This window comes from Electrona antarctica (assembly GCF_951216825.1).
Source record: "Electrona antarctica genome assembly, chromosome: 15".
Taxonomy (NCBI): Eukaryota; Metazoa; Chordata; class Actinopteri; order Myctophiformes; family Myctophidae; genus Electrona; species Electrona antarctica.
Window position 1 is genome coordinate 15,165,961 of NC_136796.1, and position 24,661 is coordinate 15,190,621.

General features: G+C 41.0%; 1 protein-coding gene across 4 annotated transcripts in view; it reads right to left on the reverse strand.

Moving 5' to 3' along the window:
• Window positions 1–24,661, reverse strand: part of atf6b (activating transcription factor 6 beta) — a 63,294-nt gene that overhangs the window by 25,563 nt on the left and 13,070 nt on the right. Inside the window, exons 3-18 of one of the 4 annotated variants that reach the window (XM_079523509.1) lie at window positions 22,893–22,974; window positions 22,313–22,372; window positions 22,129–22,208; window positions 21,199–21,388; window positions 20,543–20,707; window positions 17,507–17,676; window positions 16,841–17,107; window positions 15,080–15,162; window positions 14,550–14,762; window positions 13,396–13,503; window positions 12,180–12,279; window positions 11,690–11,757; window positions 10,780–10,879; window positions 10,140–10,224; window positions 8,762–9,089; window positions 4,617–6,049 (exon numbers count right to left, since the gene is read on the reverse strand). In XM_079523509.1, the coding sequence (XP_079379635.1) occupies window positions 8,788–9,089; window positions 10,140–10,224; window positions 10,780–10,879; window positions 11,690–11,757; window positions 12,180–12,279; window positions 13,396–13,503; window positions 14,550–14,762; window positions 15,080–15,162; window positions 16,841–17,107; window positions 17,507–17,676; window positions 20,543–20,707; window positions 21,199–21,388; window positions 22,129–22,208; window positions 22,313–22,372; window positions 22,893–22,974 (2,073 nt within the window). In that variant the 3' untranslated portion in view covers window positions 4,617–6,049; window positions 8,762–8,787. Of the gene's footprint in view, window positions 1–4,616; window positions 9,090–10,139; window positions 10,225–10,779; window positions 10,880–11,689; window positions 11,758–12,179; window positions 12,280–13,395; window positions 13,504–14,549; window positions 14,763–15,079; window positions 15,163–16,840; window positions 17,108–17,506; window positions 17,677–20,542; window positions 20,708–21,198; window positions 21,389–22,128; window positions 22,209–22,312; window positions 22,373–22,892; window positions 22,975–24,661 lie in introns of those variants that run through there. The other 3 variants (XM_079523510.1, XM_079523511.1, XM_079523508.1) reach the window with 3 other exon arrangements.

The window sequence follows — 24,661 nt, forward strand, 5'->3', positions numbered from 1 at the left end:
GGAGTGAAGGAGAGACAGGAAATAGTGAGAGAGCGACAATCTGTGCCAAATAACAATACTAATGGGTGAGGTAAGGGTGAAAGGAGGTTAGGATGAGATACAGAGAGTGAGATTGGATCACTATTGGCGTCACTATGTTACTGTGAGAAAGACAGAAAAGACAAAAAGTTAATCAAAAGTGAGACGGGGCAGCGGGGGCACAGAACGAGGGTTGGGTGAACGGAAAAGAGAAAAGTCAGAGAGCGAGAGACAGAATTGCAAGAGAGAAATGAGCTGTCATCATCGAATGCAGCGATTTACTGTCTTGCGTGTCACACAGCGTCAGACTAAAGTAAAAATACAAATTCAAGATTGAAGTAGTCGGGTTGCAGCTTCAGAAATAGGTAATTAGAAAGTGATATTACATCATCTGTGTCTGTCTCACAAACACAAAGAAAGCGCGCACGCACGCACCCACGCACGCACACACACACACACACACACACACACACACACACACACACACACACACACACACACACACACACACACACACACACACACACACACACACACACACACACACACACACACACACACACACACACACACACACACACACACACACACACACACACACACACACACACACACACACACACACACACACACACACACACAGTAATCAACAGAATGATGAGTTTGTCTGGATGTAGTTAAATAGTGTCTACATGTTGCCTCTCGCTCACTTTCCGTCTCTTTGTCTTCCTCTCTCTTTCTCCATTTCCTCAAAGAATTCCAGACGTTATGGAAATAAATACACCAGTTTAATGAGTTCATGATCCCTGTGTCTCATTTGGCAAATAATACAATAAGCAAGTTACTTTAACCACAAGAGGGTGCCAGTGTGGCACTAGAACCATGTGTGTGCGACTGTGCGCAGTTGCGCACACATTTACCCAGGTACATTTGTTGTGCATACAGTCGGGTACAGTCACACATGCATCATGGATGCTGAACAGCTTCGTACAGAATAAATATATATACACTGTTCTCCTGTTTTGGGTGGATGGTAGTTCAATTTCTTTATTTTGCTTTGTTTTTCATAGTGAAGCACGTTCAGTTTGCATGGCATGCAAATGATGCAATGCACTATACAAATACAATGGACTAGGCCAGTCTATCTCCACACAGTGCTCTGCTGCCCCCTAGCGGTGGATGATGATTCAACGCCTGAGCAGATCACACACTGAATCTCTGGCAGGAGCACATCTATTTTGCATTTGCGATTGCCTGAGCATCAAACCAAACATGGGGGTTTGTTTTGCCTTATATTATTACTGCACTGCCTGGTCCTCTGCCACAACATTTACAAAGGGAATGGGACCGGTCTGGAGCCACTGTTCTTTGTTTGTTTTGTTCTTTGACTATATATAGAAGTGTCTATTTGTACGTCTCTAAATGTTTTGATGAATTGAACAAGGTGGACCCTCTTGTAAACAAGTGTAATGCTTAATTGGGTTGTCCACTCACAGTTAACAGTCTTTGTATTGAGTTTGTGCTTGAAATGTACTGTAATTCTGCAAACTGTTAATAAATATTTCAATCAATCAATTTCAATCAAACTCAGACTGTTAAAAAATAGCACTGGCTTCACCCAAAACCCAAAATAGCAGATCTACAAGCTTGTGTTGTGAGCTTGTAGCCATTTTCCACTACTTATTTTCTTCCAATTTATGGAATTTCTTAGATTTTTCTTTCATTTCTTCATGAAGTTACTGAAAAAAATCATAGAATTTTGGTTTAATTCCCGAAAAGTTTAGATTTTTTGGGGGAATGTTTTTTTTTAAATGTTTTGAAATAATTAAAAAACAAATTTAAGAACCAAAAAAATAAGGGGACCCAGTGTTTGGGAACCACTGCACTACACCCAGTCATTCACTCACTCACCACACCCAGGAGGAGCATGTGAACACTAGCTTTTACGATACTTAAACCCAAGTCTCTTATCTTTCCTCCATCACCTGAAGGTTTACTGCCCAGTATTTACAACGGCACACTAGTTGGCCAGCTCACAACTCAAAGGAGTCTCCCTACATTTGTGTCTAACAGACCTCTGGGGGATTCAAACCCTCGTTACAAAGCTCACGGTGTCTGAACTGGACCATTATCCAGGGTTCCCACACATTTCTACCAATGAATTTTCAAAACTTTTCCAAAACCTTTCCAGAATATTTAACTCAATTTCCAGGCCTATATAACAATCATTCAGTGCAATAATGAGTGTCTTACTCCTATGTGCAATGCCCAAAGACAGGCAGTGTAGCAAAATTAAAGCATAGAATGCTATTCCATTCCAAATGTTGTGTAAAATGTTTTGTGACACCACCTAGGCCTATGGCATAGGATCACGCTGCAGCACGTTGTGAGCTTGTAGATCTGTTCTTTTTGACCTGTAATTAAATCAATAGCCAAAAACAATGCATATATTCAAAATATTTCCAGGAATTTCAGGACCGTGGGAACCCTGATTATTTGAAACGGACCTATAAGGGGTAGACAGATGTGTGTGTGTGTCATGGCATTTCACCTAAAACACAACACTAATATATTGGCAAGCAGCCAGGCCCAAGAATAAGACGAACTAGGTTTCTCTTCATCAAGCACAACAGTGTTTTGCTCTTGGAAAATTGAGGCCATTTCATTACGTACCATTTCCACCTTCATTGCACATCTTAACTGCACCTTATTAGAAGCAGCATTCATTTCAGAGACGGGCTAATTATGCACCTCTGTCTGTTCCCATAGTCCAGAGGACTGGTTTACAGAGGGTTACACTACACACTGCCATTCCAAAGACCGCCATTCCGACGCGCCCAACACTAACGCCGTCCATAACTAACCGCATGCGTAAGCCATGCAGTCGGAGTGGCGGTGCATCGCAATGCCACCCGGTTCCCAGTTTACAGGGTTTGGAAAGTGATGCGTACACAGGAAGAGACACAGTACTGTAGGAGCCTAGCAGATTGCATGGATCCAAGGCAAGCAAAATAAAATCTTACGACTGATGTTTTTTTTACTGCATTTATCTAGTGCCTTTCTCTAAAGCGATTTACAATGCATGTCATATTTACACACCGACAGCAGAGGAAACCATGCAAGGCAGGAGACTGCTCATCAAAATCAGTTAGGGGTTCGGTGTCTTGCTCAAGGACACTTCGTACACGCAGCCATGGGATCGAACTGGTAACTTTTCCGATTTCAAGACTGCCGCTCTACCTCCTGACCCACTGCCAAACCAGTTGTCAAGGTGTCCAAGATTACAAGGTAAACGTGAATGGACCTACGGGTATGACACATGCCAGACAGTTGTGTGACTATTGGTTCTGTAAAATATCAGGGTTCTGGATGCTGAAACCTTTTCTTTTTTTTTTACCTTTTATTGGCAAGTACACAGCAAAAACTTCAGTGTTCATTTAACTCAGAGACTGTACAAACAGAACTAAATGGACCCATGGGATTTGATGAGGATTTTTTATTTCAGATAAAGATTTTGCTGTGTATTATTGTGCAAGGGCACAAACTTTGACCAAATAATATTCACATTACCTCTCTGCTCCGTGACACTGGCGCAGTGTCATGTAATCTCAGAAGCAACGGTCAAATAAAAAGAACAGAACTGTATACGTATATATATTTATTAAAATTCAATGTTTCATTTTTCTACAAACATGAAAGGCAGCAGTTCAAAACATCTCATTCATAATTAGGTAAGGAGGAGGACACTAATAAGATGTACTTACATGAAAATGTCATTTAAATTAGAAAATGTAAAAAAACAAGTCAAAAAGTATAAACCATATTTACATCATTACTTTAGTTACCACAGATTGCATGCATCAAGGCGCTGTGTGTGTGTGTGTGTGTGTGTGTGTGTGTGTGTGTGTGCGAGAGCAGTGAACAGGTATGTGAGTGATCTATGCATTGGAGATAACTGGACTTAAAATTGCAAATGTTTATTTTTCTTCTTGATGCAGGACACTCCATCAATCAGGTATATCTTGATGCAGTACACTCCACCAATCAGGTACATCTTGATGCAGTACACTCCACCAATCAGGTATATCCTGATGCAGTACACTCCACCAATCAGGTATATCCTGATGCAGTACACTCCACCAATCAGGTACATCTTGATGCAGTACACTCCACCAATCAGTACACTCCACCAATCAGGTATATCTTGATGCAGTACACTCCACCAATCAGGTACATCTTGATGCAGTACACTCCACCAATCAGGTATATCTTGATGCAGTACACTCCACCAATCAGGTATATCCTGATGCAGTACACTCCACCAATCAGGTATATCTTGATGCAGTACACTCCACCAATCAGGTACATCTTGATGCAGTACACTCCACCAATCAGGTACATCTTGATGCAGTACACTCCACCAATCAGGTACATCTTGATGCAGTACACTCCACCAATCAGGTACATCTTGATGCAGTACACTCCACCAATCAGGTACATCTTGATGCAGTACACTCCACCAATCAGGTACATCTTGATGCAGTACACTCCACCAATCAGGTACATCTTGATGCAGTACACTCCACCAATCAGGTATATCTTGATGCAGTACACTCCACCAATCAGGTACAGATAAAAACAAACATTTACATTAATATAGCTGCAAACGGTATTTAAAGGGGTCCAAGCTCAGGGGAAGAATATGTGAATAAGAAGATAAAGATGTTCAGAAAAATATGTTTTATGCCCGACATGGATGTAAATATGCAGATATATTTGATAAGTGTAGCTGAGAATAGTCCCTGGAGCTATATAGATTTTAATATTAAATAAAAATGTCCATAACCTATTAGCTGCACAGGTGCTTGACCAAGATAACTGGAAATAATTCCGGCAAGTTCATCAACGTTGTAACTTAGAACAAAATGTAAACAATATGAAAAATACAGCTATGAACAGGAAAATAACATCTACAGTATGTACAATGAACAATGTTGTTACTGACATGATGACGTTAACGTGTGTTTACGTGCGTGCGTGGGTGTGTGTGTGTGTGTGTGTGTGTGTGTGTGTGAGAGACACAGATAGAGAGAGAGAGATGAGAGAAAGAACCCATGGTTCTTAACTGCTTTTACGCTGGAATCCCAATCACAAGTCATATACCAAATATCAGAGCAGTGGCTCTTCAGTCTAGTCCTGGGGAGACATGATTCTACTGCTAGTTTTCAAACTAGGCCGTCTCATTGTGTGGACTGACTTAGACTTCACAAGACACACCGGGTCAATGTATTTAACCACTTGAACCCAAGGATCTACAATCTCACAATGCGTTGTGAGCTTGTAGATCAGCTATTTGCGGTGAGATTTGGTGTGGAGGGGGAAAACGGTCCAAGTCAGTCTGTTTAACAAAGAATAGAGGGTTTAAGTGTTAACAAAGAATAGAGAGGGTTTAAGTGTTTAATTAGCCGTCTTTGTCCCGAGGATCCGAGTTGAGAACCAATGGAATTGAAAACACAATAATGCTCTATCTTGGTCGATTCTTTGTTCACAAGCCCAATTTTTGGATCCCAGCTGGAACAGACATATTTACCACTCTAAACATATGCAGTAGTATTCATTCCCAACAACATAAAGAGGTCTGGCCTAATGAGAATAAAAAACAGGAGTAAATCATTTACAGCCCTGGCTCCAACCCAAACTTCTAATCCCAATTAACAAAACAATAGCTTCATATCAACTTTTGTCCTTAATATTTTCCTTTTTTAGACAAAAAGAGCAGTTCAAATATTTCAGATATATATTAAACAAAAAAACTAAAATATCATAATTATTGCACACCTATAGATTTACAGGCGCAATTGGTATATTGGGAACATTTGTTGTTTTTAATTTAATTGCTAATGAAGATGAGTGGGCATGAGTATTCAAAATAAAACAAAATGAAAAAGGGCCAATATTCAACACGTTCTCAAAGAAAGTGTTTTTCCAGCCAAACTGATGCTAAGTGCAGTCTTGTGTGCAGTGCTTTCAGCTGAAAGAAAGAAAGAAAGAAAGAAAGAAAGAAAGAAAGAAAGAAAGAAAGAGCTATAGCAATGGACAGATAGTTTCTCAGGGTAATTTAAAGAAATGTTTCAGTGGCAGAAATATTTTCTTTGCAACCTACATGTTCAATGCCAGCTACTTTTGTAAATGTATTTGGTGTGAAGGCACATTGCATCAATTACATATCAATGATCAGAACTGCCAATGCAAGCACAGGAAAGGACTGGAGACACCATACACACATTTGAAAATGTCCTTGTATTCAAAAATCTACCCATTTTGGTCAAAAGAAAATTATATGTTGGGACAGAAGGAAGATTTTACAGAAAAATTACAATATTCATCTCAAAGTCACGACATTTCAAAATGTCTACTTAGCGGCAGATAAAGTTGGCAATAACATTTGTAAGATTGGGGCAATTAAAGACATTCCTTCAAAGTGTATTTTCTATATGTCAGCCATAGCTTTCTATGAATCGTCTCTGTGCATATAAAATCTGTATTTAAATATTCATAAATACAACTCTGTTCTCTGGAAGATAATCTAATGATCATCTGTGGTGAATTGTAATATAGTATAGAATTCAAGATTTATCCATCTATTCACTGGTACACTTTAAGCCTGGACTCAGTTATGTTTTTTTGTATTTTTTTTGTTTCCAAAAGGTTGGAAAAAGATATTTAAAAAAGAATTAAAGTGTATGAAAAAACAAACAAATATCTACATAAACATTGATATTTACAAATATTAAATAATTTCAATTCAAACTATGAAGTGATTTGTATAAAAAACAAAACAAAATACAAATCTAAAAGTTGTCACAAAAGAAATTAGGATCCAAGTTAGACATGTGTGTTTTGGAGTTGTTTTTGCAGCTGTAATGTTGCAAATTTGCAATGTGAAAAGACAGCTCTACTGTCTCTCAAAATGCATGGTACAGAAGAGGGAAATATATTTGTAGTGGTATTTAGTGGTAAAGGTTCAACTATTGCCATGATAAAAAAGAAGAAAAAAACAACATTACAGCGCTATACTGTAGACGCAGTGTCTTGTTGTCCAGCTAACCTAGGTTTCCTATTTCTTTTTTAACAAAACCTTTTGATTACAAGTTTTTGATTACTCACACACATACAGATCGCATGTGTCTGGTAATCTGAACATAGACTAATTACAAGCGAGAACAATAAGACAAACACAAAAAAAGAATAGTCTACAAGTCTTAAGAATCATCAGTAGTGAAGTCAGTCAAGGGTTATTAATATTTGCAGCTGTACCAACGTATGTCCACTGCTATTCCCCCGCAGAGGTGAGCCATCTAAAATTCTGGGCCCCATTACATATAACCAGGGTTCGTTTGCTAGGGGGGGTATTAAAAATGTATGTTAACCACATCAACTCAACCCTGGCGTCCCTTTTACTCAAAAAAGAAACCAGCAAAAATAGCACACTATTTTTGTCCCCCGCCCCAATCCCCTTGATAAAAAAAAATGATAACAAATCGAACCCTGCATATAACAACATTATATAAAATACATGGGCCATGGCACGGTCCCTTCTGCAAGTTTCACTCTTTTTGGCCCACCAAAAAGCATGCCAGCCAATCAACTTTAACTTAGAGTCAGAGAGGCCTAGCGGTTGATCACTCGTACTACTTCTGTCTGAACAGTGAGCTCAAATTCCCTTTTTGGCGTTTCTGCTGGTGACATTGTTTTACAGAATTTTTAAACTGTTAAAGATTGTCCTGTAACCAAAAGTCACCAACCAAAAGTTGATGTTCACAATACCCATCAACTTAACCTCTGCTTTTAACATGTTTTTGAGTAACACACTACCTGCTTGGTCATTAGTCACTAAAACAGTTAACCAAACAGTACCTGTAAGACTGAGTGAACATACCGGTACTACATTTTGTTTCGCTGTTCTAATGCTGGCTGCATGGAAGATGCTGGGGTCCCGATAATACCACATCAATTTAACGGTTCAATATTAGCGACAGCAGCACCAGGTTTAAGTGCAGTGTGCTGCTGTCTGCTTTTTCGTTAATTTCAGAAATATACATTTCTATATTAGAGCAATGATTTATCTTTTCACAGTGCCCCAATCTAATATATAATGGTCAAAGTATAATTTACCTGGAGGCTGTAACACAAGGTATACAGTAACTACTGGATTACTATCTTAACTGTGTATAGGTTTGATTCAAGTCAATCAATAGGTTAGAACTAGATGTTCCCTTCATGGGGTATTAACGGAATTCAATTCGATTTCTCATTCTCTCCTAGTTTCCCCACAAAAATAAAAGGTGTAATTTCCAGGGAGCTACAGTACTTGTTGATAAGATGGTATGTCAATCTGACAATCTGAAATCCTTTTATTTAGGCCTTTCTCTAGTTGTTAATCTGTGCCCTTCTTGGTGTGAGATGTGGAGAGATGTATTACAGTCTCAGGGTCAAGTCAATATATGGTCACAGCAAAAACAAACAAAAAAACATCTACAAGCTCGAAAACGCGTCACATCCGCGATAAATTCAGTTTATAGATGTATTTGTCGCCACGACAACACCGTCGTGTGCTTAACGGTTTTAACTCTTGCCATCTTTGCTATACCCTCAGTAAACCTATTCATACTCCAGTTTTAGGTGATGAGGTGACGCCCGAAACCTAAAACTGGATTATGAATAAGACTTAATCCCTTTTTACCTTCGGGTCACAACGGTGACGCCCCCTCAGACCCCAGCTTCCGATTGGCTGATGAGGTATTCCGCGCGCCGGCGGCCGGCGCCAGCGGGGAACTGGTGTCGCGCTGATGGAGCGGTGGTCGCCATGGGCTGATGATGGTGGTGGTGCCTCCCGCGGAGGGCGGTGTGGTTCCCGTGGTCGTCGGAGGAGGACGGGGGGCTTGCCGCCGGGGGGTCCCGGAGGGATGGGGGGACGGCGGAGGACTTGATGGGGACGATGCGTGTGTCCATGACCTCGCAGTCCACCTGCATCATCATCTCGTAGCCCTTGGACGAGTTGTACAAGCTCTCTGTGTGGGAGGGAGGGAGACAGTTTTGTACAATACTGCAGCGGTTCGCAAAAACATTTGTATGTCGGGGCGCCCCCTGGCCAAGTGGTCCAGGTGCATGCCACATGTAGGCTCTGGCCTGACAGCGCATCGCGTGTTTGAGTCCCGCTCATGACGACCTTTGCTGCATGTCTCTCCCCTTCTTTCTCTCCCTCTTTCGTGTCCATCTTCACTTAATACTATCAATAAAGGCAGAAAAGCCCCCAAAAAATGTAATGGCCAAAGTACAATGTACTGTAGGGTTAATTTTAATGCTGTAATGCTATTAAATATTTTGGTGGGGACCCCATGGAACCCCCTCAATGTCCCCTAGGGGTCCCCAGATCCCACTTTGAGAAAATTGATAACCACTGCAAATACTGCACGGTTCATACAAAGTGAAACTCAAAGAGTGCATTCACATGCCGTGTAAGAACGCAATAACACGCCCACTAAGTAATGACCATGTAAACACCACCTGAGAAATTAACTTATGTTACACGCGCAAGGGAGAGGGCATGTCTGGGCATGTCGCCAAGCTCATGTTCGTAGTTTCTTGTTTTTGTTTTTATCTCTGCGTTTCACACTGTCTTGTAAGCACTTTACACTAGGATTTAAAAATGCACCGAATTACAAAAGCACCTTTCTGCTGTCATGGCATGGTTTTGTTTTTAGCTGTTGTGTTGACTTTGAAGGTTACTGTACCAAAGTTTGAATGCAGTTAAACAAAATTCCTGCTGTGTTTATCCTCTTCAAAGAGTTCTACCTGACTGAATGACAAGTATTGCTCCTAAAATGAGTTTGAGCACTGCTTAAGCAGTGACAATGATATGCACAGTCAAGTCAGACTCAAAACATCCTCTTTGTGCCAACTGGGTCCCAGAAGACAGGTACCGTATACAAAGCAGAAACCTGATTACTCATGCTTCCTCCATGAAATCTTCAGTATGTCAATAGCTACATTAAGCTCACCCTGGTCATGAACTCATGGTTAACAGTTCTAAGTTCCTTAACTTCCTCGCCATTACTCACCATTGACAGAAATGGCAGGCATGACCAGAGACATCTTGGGGCGGCCGGTCTTGTTGTGGCTGATGGCCGGTAGCAACAGGTGATCCTGGACACACAATATTCTTTATCACTACTGCCTGTACTGTTATTATACTATTCAAGTATACTACTATACTTGAACATAAAAAAAACTATTGCACATAGATAGAATGCACTGCGACAAGCTGTTTGCACCAAGTTAGGTAGCAGCCACTGGAAAAAAATAAATAAAGAAAAATGGTGGTTTATACAATATACCAAGAACTATATGCACACGTAAACATTTGATTATGCTATTGAAACTTCTTTCTTTTCCTCTCCTTGCTCTTTTTTGCACTCGATTGATTAACTGATAAATATATTTACAGTTTGCAGAATGGGTACATTTCAAACAAAAGCAAAAGCACTAAGTGTTTTTTGTTTTTTTTATCACTATTCTACCGTTATCATTGTCTGCTGCTGCATTGTCTGAAGGAAGCCAAAACAAAATAAGTTTTACGCTTACAGTATGTACCTGTACACAAGATGTAACAATAAAGTGCAGCCTTGAACCCTGAACCAGAAATTCTGTATTATGGTTATTATTAATTAATAATAAAGTGTGAACTGGCGTTCGTCTCACCCGTCTGAAGGAGACAACATAGAAGGTGTCCTCCCGTCGGTCGATGGCGTCTAGGAACTCACTGTAAGTGACCTCTGGCCCAGGGAGAACCTGGAGGTGACTGGCATTAAGGAGGAACACAACAGGACTGTAAGAACCTGGAGGTGACTGGCATTAAGGAGGAACACAACAGGACTGTAAGAACCTGGAGGTGACTGGCATTAAGGAGGAACACAACAGGACTGTAAGAACCTGGAGGTGACTGGCATTAAGGAGGAACACAACAGAACTGTAAGAACCTGGAGGTGACTGGCATTAAGGAGGAACACAACAGGACTGTAAGAACCTGGAGGTGACTGGCATTAAGGAGGAACACAACAGAACTGTAAGAACCTGGAGGTGACTGGCATTAAGGAGGAACACAACAGGACTGTAAGAACCTGGAGGTGACTGGCATTAAGGAGGAACACAACAGGACTGTAAGAACCTGGAGGTGACTGGCATTAAGGAGGAACACAACAGGACTGTAAGAACCTGGAGGTGACTGGCATTAAGGAGGAACACAACAGAACAGTAAGAACCTGGAGGTGACTGGCATTAAGGAGGAACACAACAGAACTGTAAGAACCTGGAGGTGACTGGCATTAAGGAGGAACACAACAGGACTGTAAGAACCTGGAGGTGACTGCCTGGCATTCAGAACACAACACAACTGTGTCAGAACAGCACGAGGGGCTTGGTCGTTCTCATGGAGCAGCCATTAAAAGCCATTGAGACCAGATTCTACAAAATGTCATTATATATATATATATATATATATATATATATATATATATATATATATATATATATATATATATACATACATACATACATACATACATACAGAAATTAAAAATGTGAGTTTTATTGGCAATTCAGGAGTCTGTACCTTTCTATGGAACGATGTGCCTGGATCGGAAGATATCTTGAGAAATTGGTCTTCCTCAGCTGGGCTTTCTGTGGTAAGAAGAAAATAAAGCTGAATGAAAATTACAGGAGTTTACTATTCCACTGCACACACAAAAAAATAATAATCATAAAATCCATGCAAATTTCCATGCAAAGTTCCATCTGACAAATTCTCTCAAAATCTAAACTTTTACTGATACATGTTCATTATATTTGGACTTTTATTGGAACTTTAACGATTAACATTAATCTGAGGTTCATGAACCCAAGGCTGTGTTAATTATGAATACTTCTATGATTCTTAATTCAATTACATCGTATTACATTGACTGTCCTCTCTCGAAGAGAAAGTACAAACGGGGTCAAGCACAGAATGACTAGTCAGGGATAGTGGTTTGCTCAAGGACACTGGAAACAGAAGGCAGCTAGAAACAGAAACCAGATGTCAAGTGATTTGTAGCGCTCCCCACCTGGGCAATCTTCACTTTCTTGGCCATCTTTGGTTTTCCTCCTGACTTCTTCCTGTCGATCTGGTGACGCTGTACCCAGCCGCGCAACTCATCAGCCAACCTGAAATCACACAGCAAAAATGGGATGGAGTGAGAAATTACACAAAGAGTGAGATGCACAGGGTAAGAGAGATTGGAAGCATATGTGACAACCGGCTTTGCTACAGCCACTCTCAATGAAGATACAAAAAAAATACAGTAGACCAGGTGTGCGTCTCTCCACCACATGCAAACGAGAAAGAGAGAGTTATACAAAGCAAGCAAACCAAATGCTACCTGTACTCTGTACCTTATACCGTCAACACAAAAGTCTGCTCAGTCACTCAGTTTCGATATCATTTGTTTTGTGTAGCTTTTGTAAAATATGTTGATCTAAGCAAACATATCTTGTTATAATTGATGCATGTATGAACACAAATATCCCACCTGATGCAGATTTACACTGCCAGCTCCCTTGCGCTAACAGCTAAGCTGGTATAATGCCCGAATCGGCTCAAATGTGTGAATGGAGCAATGGACACGTTGATAGTCTGGTGTATTTACAAGAGCAAGTGGGCGTGTTAACTCATTGACTAGCGGGCGGGAATCGAACCGGGGACCTTCTAGCTGTGAAGCTGCCGACTAACCACCGTGCCCCCAATGTTTTACAGTCCTTAGTGTTACTGGAATAAAATAACTATAGTTTCTCAACACAACTTTATTGTCGGCACTCCACCATTCCCAACTCCACAGCTGACTCACAGTATCACAACATCCGGTTTGCATCCACCAGTCTTCCCTTAAAGTCAGTGCATCACATAACACACACTGGAAATAGTCAACAGGGAACTACATTAACTTAACACTTAGTGCATTTGCCATATTACATTGCGTCCATGGGAGACTTGCATATCCATTCAATTAGATAGATAATTTACATCTCATTCTGTTCTGTGGAAGGAAAATGAATAAAAGAAATGCATTTCATGATCTTCGCATCTCCCTCACGTGGGAGTAGCTAACGTGTGCGTTTACACAGACACACAGCCCCTCACCTAATCAAACAGAGTATTTTCAGTTACACTATGTAAACGCACGTGAAACAGACATCCTGTCACACGCTAGCCAACACCAAACATTTTCCAGAGTTCATATGAGAAAGGGCTGTTTGGTTAGCTCCTTTCTTGCGGTGACTGACCTGAGAGACTCAGAACGGTTAAACTGGCGACAGTCTGAGGAGCTGAAGTAGCGATCAATGTCCTGGAGAACCAGGTCCTTCACGTCACTGAACACGTCACTGATGTTCCTGGAATACACACACACAATAACGTTAGTTAAAGTACAGTCATTACGAGGAATATCAACATTCTCAACAGAGAACATAGTGTATAATAGTTAATCACAGATCCCTTTAGTCCTCACTTCACAGAATGACTGCTACTCATACTCAAGCAATACAAAAAGTCAGGAGTGGGCTTGGAGTTCAGACTTTCTTTCATTTATAATATGTTATTCATGACCTCTTTTTTATAACTTTATTTGGTAGTATTTCATTGTAAACATGTACACAATATACAAAATACAACATAAAATAAAACACACATACATACAACCGTATTCATGACACATTCATGACCGACCTGTACTGGAGGCAAGGATTCATACAGTAATGGATGCCGTATCATGGCATCTGTGCACTACACCGACAAGCAACTCAATATAAATCAGGCTTCATTTTAACAGACTGAAGCCCTAGTGGAAATACTAATTTAGCTACCATCAGTATCATGTGGAAGAGAGAGTACAAAGCCAGTAGCCACACACAAAATACCTTACAAGTCACCGTCATGACATGTGTAGCGTTATTTCCTGACAGTGGGGTTACATTCAACCTGAGAAACATGAACAGTCACATTCTGCAGCCATTGCTAAGCCAACTCCAGTTCTGCATATTTCTTGAGAAAAAGAAACATTGAATGATGGTGGACAGACGTCATAGATAATCATTCATTGTCTTATCTGGTATGACTATGTTTTGAGGTGTTTGAGTCATCAAATGTGTCTGGCTTATGTAAAGCCTCCTTGGTTTCTGAAATATAAATTCATGTCATTATTATTATAATTATATTACAATTGAGAGAATTCCAGTCCACACCCACAAAGTTGTGCCCATGGAGCGCACAACTTTGTGTGCCGGTTCAGTTGGCCACGTGACATATGCGGACGTATGAGGAAGTGCCGTTCACGCCTGTGCTTTGTGGCCGTGATCTAGTGGGCTTCTAGTTATTACACACTCACGGACCCTTCAGCGAGGCTCCCTGAAAGTCCAGGAAAAGCCCATCGCCCACCCACCTAAACTCGTAGTCCTCCTCTGTGGCCTCCGAGTCTCCCTCCGCGTCTCCTCTCGTCCACCTGGTCTCTGCTTCCTCCTCCGTCTCCTGGGGCTCCGACCTGTACTTGACCCGGCTGGGACGCTGACGAGGCACAGGTGACTCCAGCAGGTGTCTTCCTGTGTACGACACCACTCCTTCCTGTAGGCCCGTAGGCAGCTTTCTGTCAGTGATGCTGGTGGCACAAAAACAAAAACGATTTCAGCACCATGTATTATAGAAAATTAACATGCTTCCTAAAATGTTATTGTATTACATGTTAGTACCATTTTACACTATATAACTGTTGTGAATTAGCTCTATCTAACTATTTTTGTTGAATTTACAGCTGCCATGACCAAATTCACAGTTGAATAGTTACACAGCTTAATCACGTCTGATGAGAATGCAACTTTAATTCATCAAATCATTCTTGTGTAGCACACCAATTTATTTCTTTGTCAATTAGCACGCTGTGTCTTTGTTCCAGAGTTGATTTGCATGATACAGTACCTGACAGGTCCAAAGCTGAAGGTCATGAAGAGAAGAACAGCCATGACACATACGGCTCTCTTATTGTTGGCCGAGTCACCGCCCTGAAACACATATGTACAAGAGTGGCGTATATTAGACGCTGTATTTCTCATATATAAATGGTAAATGGTGCATTTATATAGCACCTTTATCCAAGGCGCTTCACATAGATTCTGTATTACATTCACACACACATACACCAATGGTGGAGGAAACCATGCAAGGCACCAACCCTCACATTGGGAGCAATTAACACAATATATGCCCAAGACGTCCACAGACGTCCTAGGAACTACCGCATGTAGTGCCCAGGACGTCTGTGGACGTCTTGATATTTTTTTATAATCTTTTTTTCAAAATGTGGGTCTAAATGTGGGCACCCCACGTCGCTATTTTGAAAGAATGAAAGGGCACATAATGTGTTAAGAGTTCAGAGTCTTGCTCAAGGACACTTCGACACCAACTCTGGGGAGCCCAGAGTCGAACTGGGAACCTCATGGTTCCGCCCCAGCTGCTCTACCGGCCACTCTACCCCTGAGCTACTGCCGCTATATGAGCTGGTTGACATGCTTTCTAGGCCACACCATGCACAGCACGATTGTATAATTTCTTTGATCACCGTTATTCAGAGTGATATATAAATGCCCTTCAGTATATCTGCAGTTCAATCAATTTGAGTCTCTCGGTAGGAGACTTGCGGAGTCTCCATTGACTCGTCTGGTCATCAAATTATTGTCTTAGGAATGCGGGGGGGGGGGGGGGGGGGCTCTAAGGCCTAACCACACCAAAGGGTCGCCATGTTACTCCTCGGGTCCAAACGGTTGCAAGGAGTTGCATGGTGACGCTTTCGTGTGGTTTGGGCCATTGAATTCAACCAGTTGAATCACTTGGGACGACGTGAGACAACATGGGTCAACGTTTCAACACACATATCACACAGCTGGGACAACGCTAAAACCGTCTCGACCCTTTGGTGTGGTTAGGGCTTTAAGAATCCCTTTGAAGTCTGCAACAAGGCTTTTGTTTTTACACCCCATCTCCCAGACAGCGTAGTCATGGTTTACATCCCATAGCTAGAGTCGTCGTTCCATCCAATAACAGAACAAATAGGCAATCAACACTTCCAGCGAGTGGATGAGAACAGGCTGTAGTGTACACTGGTTTTACACTCGCTGTTTGGCGCTGCAAGGTCTCGACTTCTCCAAAAGCAAAATGACCATTTGAGCAGAGATTTGGGTATTGGAATTTGGCTCAATCCCTCCCAGACCCTCCTTACTACCGTATTTCTCCTCTTCCTCATCATTTATTTAACTCATGACCATGTTCACATGGTATGGAGCACAGATTATACAATACATAATATACATACAGCCAAAGGCATTCATTATTATATTTTTCAGAAAACCACTCACTTGATTACTTAATGTAATTTACTAATTACTTAATGTAGATGGGCACGTTATAAAATAAATTGGCAAGTAATTTTGTCTAAAGTTCATGATGCTAATATTCTTACATTCCAACATAACGTGATACTCATCTCCAACTCGGTTTTCATTACATGACTTCTTTCCAGTCCTTTATATCTACCAGTGACCTTTGGGATTCTCGTGTTGTAACCTGAAGTTACAAATGGCCTCTGTCTGTCTGTACTTGTGGTTTTCACATAAAAAAAAAAGGTATATTTCTAATTTAAACTTTAGTTTGTATTTAACGTAAATGTCACATGATGACACTCACCTCCTTCCCGGACAGTCTCTCCCTGAGGGCCTGGTTCTCCCTGCGGAGCCTCTCGTTCTCCTGCTGGGCCTCCCTGAGCTGGCCCTCCAGGTTCTGGAGGTACTCCTTCTTCTTCTTGCGGGACTGGCACGCCGACTCGCGGTTCTTGATCATGCGCTGCTGCCGCTTCATCACCTTCACCTGAGGAAAAAGAGGCGATTTTATGTCCCAAACCGCCCCCTCAGATCCTCCACTGCTGGCCTGCTCAATGTGCCTAAAAAATTTCAACTAAAAAACACAAGCACAGCTCAAGTAGTAAGTGGCTACCTACTAACACTCTTGCTTTTAAAATCATTATTGTTATTCATGTCCTCACTGTATTGCTCCTGCTATTATTTTAATGTTGTTTTACGCCTTTGCTTTTCTTTTTGTATCTATTGCTCTGTAAAGCAGCTGATCTACAAGCTCACAATGCATCGTGATGCGATTTATTTCTACATTGCAGTATTGATGTTTTTACTTAAAGGGGAATACCACTATATTAATGACATAGTAAAATGTTGAAAATGAGTGTAATGCCCCTTTAAGTAAAACATTTGAGTACTTTTACCCCCCCCCAACAGTCACTCAGGACACTCTTAACAGTAGTGTTTTACATAAATGAAAGAATTTAAGCTATTCACTCACATCCATGTCATTGCAGTTATTGCCAGGCAACGAGGCAGATGCCGGGACAATGGGCTTGCTGGAGAGAGGGGCTGTAGGGCTGGAGCAGTGTTGGGGGATGCTGGGAGATACTGGCTCTACTTTAACGATGGCTGGAGTCGAACCCAAACATACCGACTGAGACAGAACAACTACAGAGAGAAAGAGAGAGAGAGAGAGAGAGAGAGAGAGAGAGAGAGATTTATTTACATCCCTTGGGTCATTCTTTTCATTTATACACATACTGTATCACTAGCACAAACATACATGTTACAGAATAGCCTACACACGACACGTGGTGTTATTATAAGATTTTGGTTTCCTCCTCACACTCTGCACTTCCTGTTGACATTTTCAATTGAGACATCGACAGACCAATCAGAGTACACCGTGTAAAGCAGTGGTTCCCAAACCTTTTAAACAGTGACCCAAAACTGAAATTAGACGTTTTCCCGGGACCCAAACTAGTGAAAATAGCAAATCTACAATCATAGATTTTTCATTTATTTCTTCATGAAATTACTGAGAAAAAAAATCTTTGAATTTGGTTTTGAATTCATCTAAAGCTTGTCTTTATTGGGAATGTTTTTTGAAAATGTTTTGAAATACGGTAAATGTAGGAAACAAAAAATAAGGGGACCCATAATAATGTGTCCGCGACCCAGTGTTTGGGAAACAGTGGTGTACAGTGGTGTAAAGAGTACACAGAGTGCTCCCTCCCTTTTGGAACAGGAGGCACGAACCTTGCTTGCTTCAGCAGTTCTCTCTCCTTGGTGAGAAAGCCTGAAATGTTGGAAGGTGTTTGGCTGCAGGCCAGCAGAGGCAACCGTGGACTCAGCGACGTGTCGTGGGCCGCGGGGTACTAACCACTGCACTAAATCTAATCACTAGACACACTACTATGGTCTTAATTTGGATTTCACCTCACTGAATTCAGCCCAACAGAATTATGTATTAGGAGTGCCATTCAGAATGGGAGTCTGTTAGGCATGTGTCATGTAATAAGGTTTTGCTAAAGGAATGAAAAGTTAATTAGGCTGGGGAAGTGTTATCCTGTAAAATTAAAGCATGCTGGTTAAAAACAATCATCTCTAGGGACTCCGGTGGTTGAATGTTGGTTAGTGTGCTGGCCATATGGTGGCAACATCTCCGGTTCAATAGCAGCAATAGAGTTTCCCCTTCTCTACCCGAGCTTTCTGTCTCCCTACAATGTTTTATCAATTCAACCATTTGCCTATAAATAATCTTAGGAATGAAAACACTTCTAGAAACACATGCACTAGTGTTCAGCCTTGGCTTGAATCACAAGTACGAATCAGGTGTGATTCGTACTTGGTTGCTTGACACTGGCATGCACCAAACATAGCGAAGTACATGACAGTGTGTCATGACACTTGTAGAACGACCATTTTATAACCAAGTATAAATAAAGCTTTACTTATGTACCTCTCCCTCCTATACTGTCTGAATAAAAAACAAATTAATTAAAAAGTATTTATACAATAATAATAATATAAAAGAATGCATTTGCAAAATGCATTTGCATACTGTAGGTAGAATCTGGGTAACACGTGAGCAGTATTATCATCAACCTACCTCAAATCTTTCAATTCTCCTATCCAATAAAAATGTCAGAAACTTTTGAAAATGAACACCAGCCTGCCCACTTTTGGGTGTTTTTTGTAGACAGAGATTAAGAGAAGGGAATATGACATCACTGAGCAGTTATATAACCATCCGTTACATAATGGCCTTCAACTCTCCAGACAGAGAAACGATGAATACCAGAGAATTCAACATGTCAACATGAGGTTTCCACTTTGAGATACTGGGCAGAAATTAAAACCCTCAAATGACACGGTACTGCATGTCCTGTTAGAGAATTCAAACAGGTTTGTCTTCATTCACATTTTCTGTGTTCTCATTTTAGGATTATAATTTATTGTCAAGCAAGTATCGTCCGCTCTCTAATTGTGAGGTGTACGGTCTGAATTTAAAATGTATTAATTTTTATTTTCTCAATTTTCTTTTCGCACTATGCAGAAGTCCTATATGCGTTCTCAGTGTGGGGTCTGGGGAGCGGGAATTGGTAGTTACAGTAGGATCCCTTACAGTTCTGTAACTCAGAGTGTAATAAAGAATGTGCAAGATGTTACATTTTGCATATGAAACTAGAGGTTGTTGAAATTGTTGGTTGGGCTGGTGTGCGAGAGTAAATTACTTATATGGGCCTCATATTTATATATAGAGTACATCTCAATGTGATGATTTCAGTGTGAAGTGAGGGCAGTTATCAGGTAGTACTGTCCAAGTTTGCAGCAAACGCCCATGTGTCACAATAAAAAAACATTTAATTTCATCGGTTTTGACACACATTCGTGCATGCACCACCTCACATACACACCATATTTTGGCATTGTCATCCTTGGCAAATCAACACAACAATGCAGACACCAATGACAGCAAGTATGGTATGCAATGAAGGATTTCTGTAAACTGGTGATAACCACATACACATTCCTATGAAAAGCACACAAAACCTCTCATGCAGCCAGCAGAAACATTAAACCAACAGCATGGGATTTGGGGTGTTCTACAGCGCTGTCGTATGCTCAAACCATTAATATTCAGGAAATGGAAAATTGTTGAATGTTAATACTTTTCCATTCTTTAAATATTTATATGCCAATGCTTGCAGATCGGCTATTTTCACAAATGTTTTTGCACACCACCATTTTCCAACTAAGTATAGAGGTTAATCAGGCTAATTCAGACTTCAGTCAATAAAAATAAAAAATATATATACACTGTAATAGAACTCCTTTGTGTTGATTTGTTGATACAAGACATTTTAAATATATACATTTAAAAAAATATGTTACTTCTTGATTCAAGCTAGATTAATTTTAAGTCAGTAATGGGTTCAAAGGTTTCAATATATTTGCAGGTCGCCAGTCCAGCCTTATACAACACATGTACATACACATCTACCCATCCACACCCTCTAGCCTCTCTTACCAGGTCTGGGCTGCTCCATGGCAGGGAGGCTCTGCAGGATCAGGGTCTTGCCCTGGGCCGGGGTCTGTGAGACAGGGATGGTGGCCACACAGATGGGCCTGGGTTGGATAGGAGTCTTACTGCTCAGTATGGTACTGGCCTTCACACTGGCTGTGGTTGGAAGTACTGGAAGCAAAATGTATATTTTGGCATTAAACATTTAGGTCATTATGAGTCATATTACCATTAGTGACACACCAATGTAAAATATAGGCTACTGATAGTATATGAACAAGTATATGCACTACAATCACGCATGGCAATCATCAGAGAAAGATGTGAGAGAGGTGAAATGTGGGATGCGAGTTTGTACAGAAACAGTTGACACTTCTGAGAATGTTAAACCACTAGATTCAGCACTTTCTTTTTAAAAGCAAGCTCTTGCCAGTAGAAACATAATATGGTTTGAGTGAGTTTGATGATTATCTGGGTGTTTCAGGCTTGGGAGTCGGAAGTCTATTCTAGTGCACACTTCTCGTCCAGGTGTCAAGTACTAAATGTAAAACAATGTGTGTTGCGGTTTGTTTCCAAACTGTAAAGACCGGTACTTGTATCACTGATTAAAATCCTGAGTGTACAAATGGATGGTCCATCTGTGTTCCATAAAATCAGCATACCTGTAGCCTGTGTGTCCATGGTGCTGATGAGGGCAGGTATCTGCGTTTGTGAGACCGTGGGCCTCTGCGTCTGTGGCTGGGAGACTGACGTGGTGGAGGCCACGGTCACTTCCATGGCGCCCAGCGGAGGGGACAGCACATCGCCGTACATGTAGGGAGGAGTGGGGGGGTTCTCCCCCTTCACCATCATCTGGCAGAGACAGAACATACCATCAGGAAATGTGACTTGCGATCCACTGAATTAGTTGTCACTTAAAAACAAAAAGATTCTTCTATCTTGTCGTGTCGGTTTGCCTTTTATCAAAATAGGTCAAGGACATGCGGCCAGATTGTTATATGAAAAGTGATGGAAATGACCAGTACACTGAAGAGATTAGTATATTTAGATTTTTTGTCGAGGTCAAAACGAGAAGAGATAGAACCACTGGCCTACTCGTAAACAATGCAAATTGGGAATAACGGGAAAGTTGGGAATGCACGCCGTTGTACAGTACATGTCAGAGTACCCATTGTACCCAATTTCCTGTCGGTGTCCCGTTTATGCCAATATATGCCCAAATATGGAGAGTCCAGGCCACTTTACCATCGTCAGAAATAATGACATCAGGAGACTCCATATATCATATATACACTAATATTTTTGGGAATTCCACTGATTCCCACTCAATGCATCACTCCGTCAAGTGGAACAAATATGCAGATTTGCAAATGTCCCCCGTTTTCTCGTACTCCTAAGTTTCACTAATTATAAGACGCCCCTCATTTTTAATTTGTGGAAAAAGAACATTGAATGCCAAATAGTCTAGTCCCCGATTATAATACGACCCCATTTTTTAGGATATTTCCATTGGAAAAAACTTCTTATATTCAGGCCAATAGGGTAATAGGGTATGCACACACACAGAGTTTGATATGTGCACCTACTCTCACCTGTGGGTCAGGTGATGCAGAGGAGCAGTCTGACTCCATGGAGGAGGCAGGTGATGGAGGCTCTGCCTTAATCTGGAACACTGGACACACACACACACACACAATGAATATGAACTGCTAAACGTGTAGTTGTATCAAAGCTTATGAAAGGCAATACAATTAAGTCACAGAAAGAGTCACTTACACATCTCTACAGGTAACGGTTGGGTTATAGTCATCTCCTCTTTTATTATTGGACTGTCACCTAAAAAAAGAAAGAAAGAAAGAAAGAAAGAAAGAAAGAAGATAATAAACAGTCAGCGGAAGAAAAGATATTCTCAACTTGCCAGATTCTGAAAAAGATGTCCTCTCTCTGATAAGTTCACAGCTCATCACTACCACTTTAATTGATTCAACATAAAAAGCAGAATGTCTCTGCCTCGTACACCAGCCTAGTTACTTCTGCAATCACAGAACTGAGAAAATAATGATGTGTACGGTCAATGTTAAAAAAGGTAAATAAACAGGATTTCCAACGGTAAAGGTTACGGACAAAAAGCATCGTTACGACTAGAGAAATAATCTACCCAACAAATAACAATTGACTTATTGTTGTTACAATAACTGAGTCGACAGCTTGAGCAGTGTCCTACAGTAGGCTACTACTGGATGCGTCGGTAGATATTATGGATAGTTTACAGTCTGGGAAAATAACTTGACTTAACGTTTTCCTGCCGCTGCAAATGAATGTTCCATGGCTGTCATGGTTGGCTGACCGCTAGTACCTGTCAGGAGGTTGTTGTCGAGGTGTCTCCATGGCGACGTGGGGTTGTCAGGGTCTAGTGTCAGCACGAGGTCATTCTCAAACTGAGAACGGAGGGAGAGGCAGCGATAATTAGACATGTGGGGGGGGAAAGAGAGCGGAAAGAGGTAAAGGAAAAAAGTGAGAGACACACACACACACACACACACACACACACACACACACACACACACACACACACACACACACACACACACACACACACACACACACACACACACACACACACACACACACACACACACACACACACACACACACACACACACAAGAAGAAGAACGGAAAGAGTGATAGACCGAAAGGGATTGTTGAAAGAGAGTAGTAATTTAAGATATATAAAGTAAATATATATAAGAATATATATTATATGAATATATAAAAATAAATAAAGATAATATAAGAGAAGAGAGAGAAAGATTGTGAAGAAGAGAATTAAGTCAAACAACTCCTGGATTAGTGAGTAGATCAACCACAGCAGGCATAGTGTGTCAGAGAGAGAGAGAAAGAGAGAGAGTGCAAACACACAGTTTTCCCACCAAACGACAGCCAATCACAAGGTTTGTGTATTTTATCTGGTATAACAGACATTTCATTGGTTCACCAAAATCAGACTATTACTCACTTTACAGGGTTAAAGGTCAAGATCATGATTAAGGTTTATGGTTGGTGCTTACCGTTATGACATTGACTTTGACTCAGTGTCAAAACACACTGATATCAATCCATGATATGACAACAAGCCACTACTCTACTGTATCAGAGATTGACTGCATGTGCGAAATGATATGAGATGCATGCTCTGTTCCTGTTCATTCTGTTCTTATCTTTGTTTCCATATCTGCTAGGGGCGTCATATATCCGCTGTTCATACTGTATATATTTCTCCCGGTATATCTAATAAACTACAATGTATGTGCAATACGGCCTGGTGTTGACATACTGTAATATGTTGTCCGCGCCTGCGACTCAGCTGATCCTCACCCACCACCCCTTCGGTTTAGATGGAGACTCGTGACGGACCACAGATGGACAACCGAAATCACAACACTTACGATGAAGTATAAAGTAGGGCATCAATTTATTTAAAATAATTAACAAATATGAAATATGGAGATGCAAGGTTTTTGCCCGACAGTGATGATATACTACTAAATGACATACTCCCAGGACCATTCCTATAATAATACTTTTGAGCAGGACACGGTAGGTTGTACTTTTGTTCTGTGTTTACCATCCATTATTGACTTAGCCACTTGCCAGCCAGTCTACTTTTTCACCTCCGCTTCGTTCAACAGAGCCTGGCCCAATGCCTTCATTGCCTTGACGTTCTAGGCATTAACAACAGAAGCAATGTTTATATTTTACCAACCACTCAAGAGTACAGACTCGTTTTTAAATTCAAAATATTCAAATTTGTCCATAGTTTCAGAAGGTACATCATTTGGGTTAGCTTGATAGTTTTGTCGTAGCGTGTTGTGTTTCAGTCTGGACTGGTAGCCTTGTATGTGAAGAAGAGTAGAGTACTGTACACGGACCACTGTCACTAGTCAACACGACGTACACGGACCACTGTCACTAGTCAACACGACTCCCAGATAAGCTTGGAGGGCCTTCTAAACCCTGCACCTACTGTGTGAACTCTGGCATCGAGAAACACATGCTAGATTAGAGTATTTAGGAGACTGGGGTGACATCGGGTTAACACAGTCACTGGGAGAGGAGCGGAGACA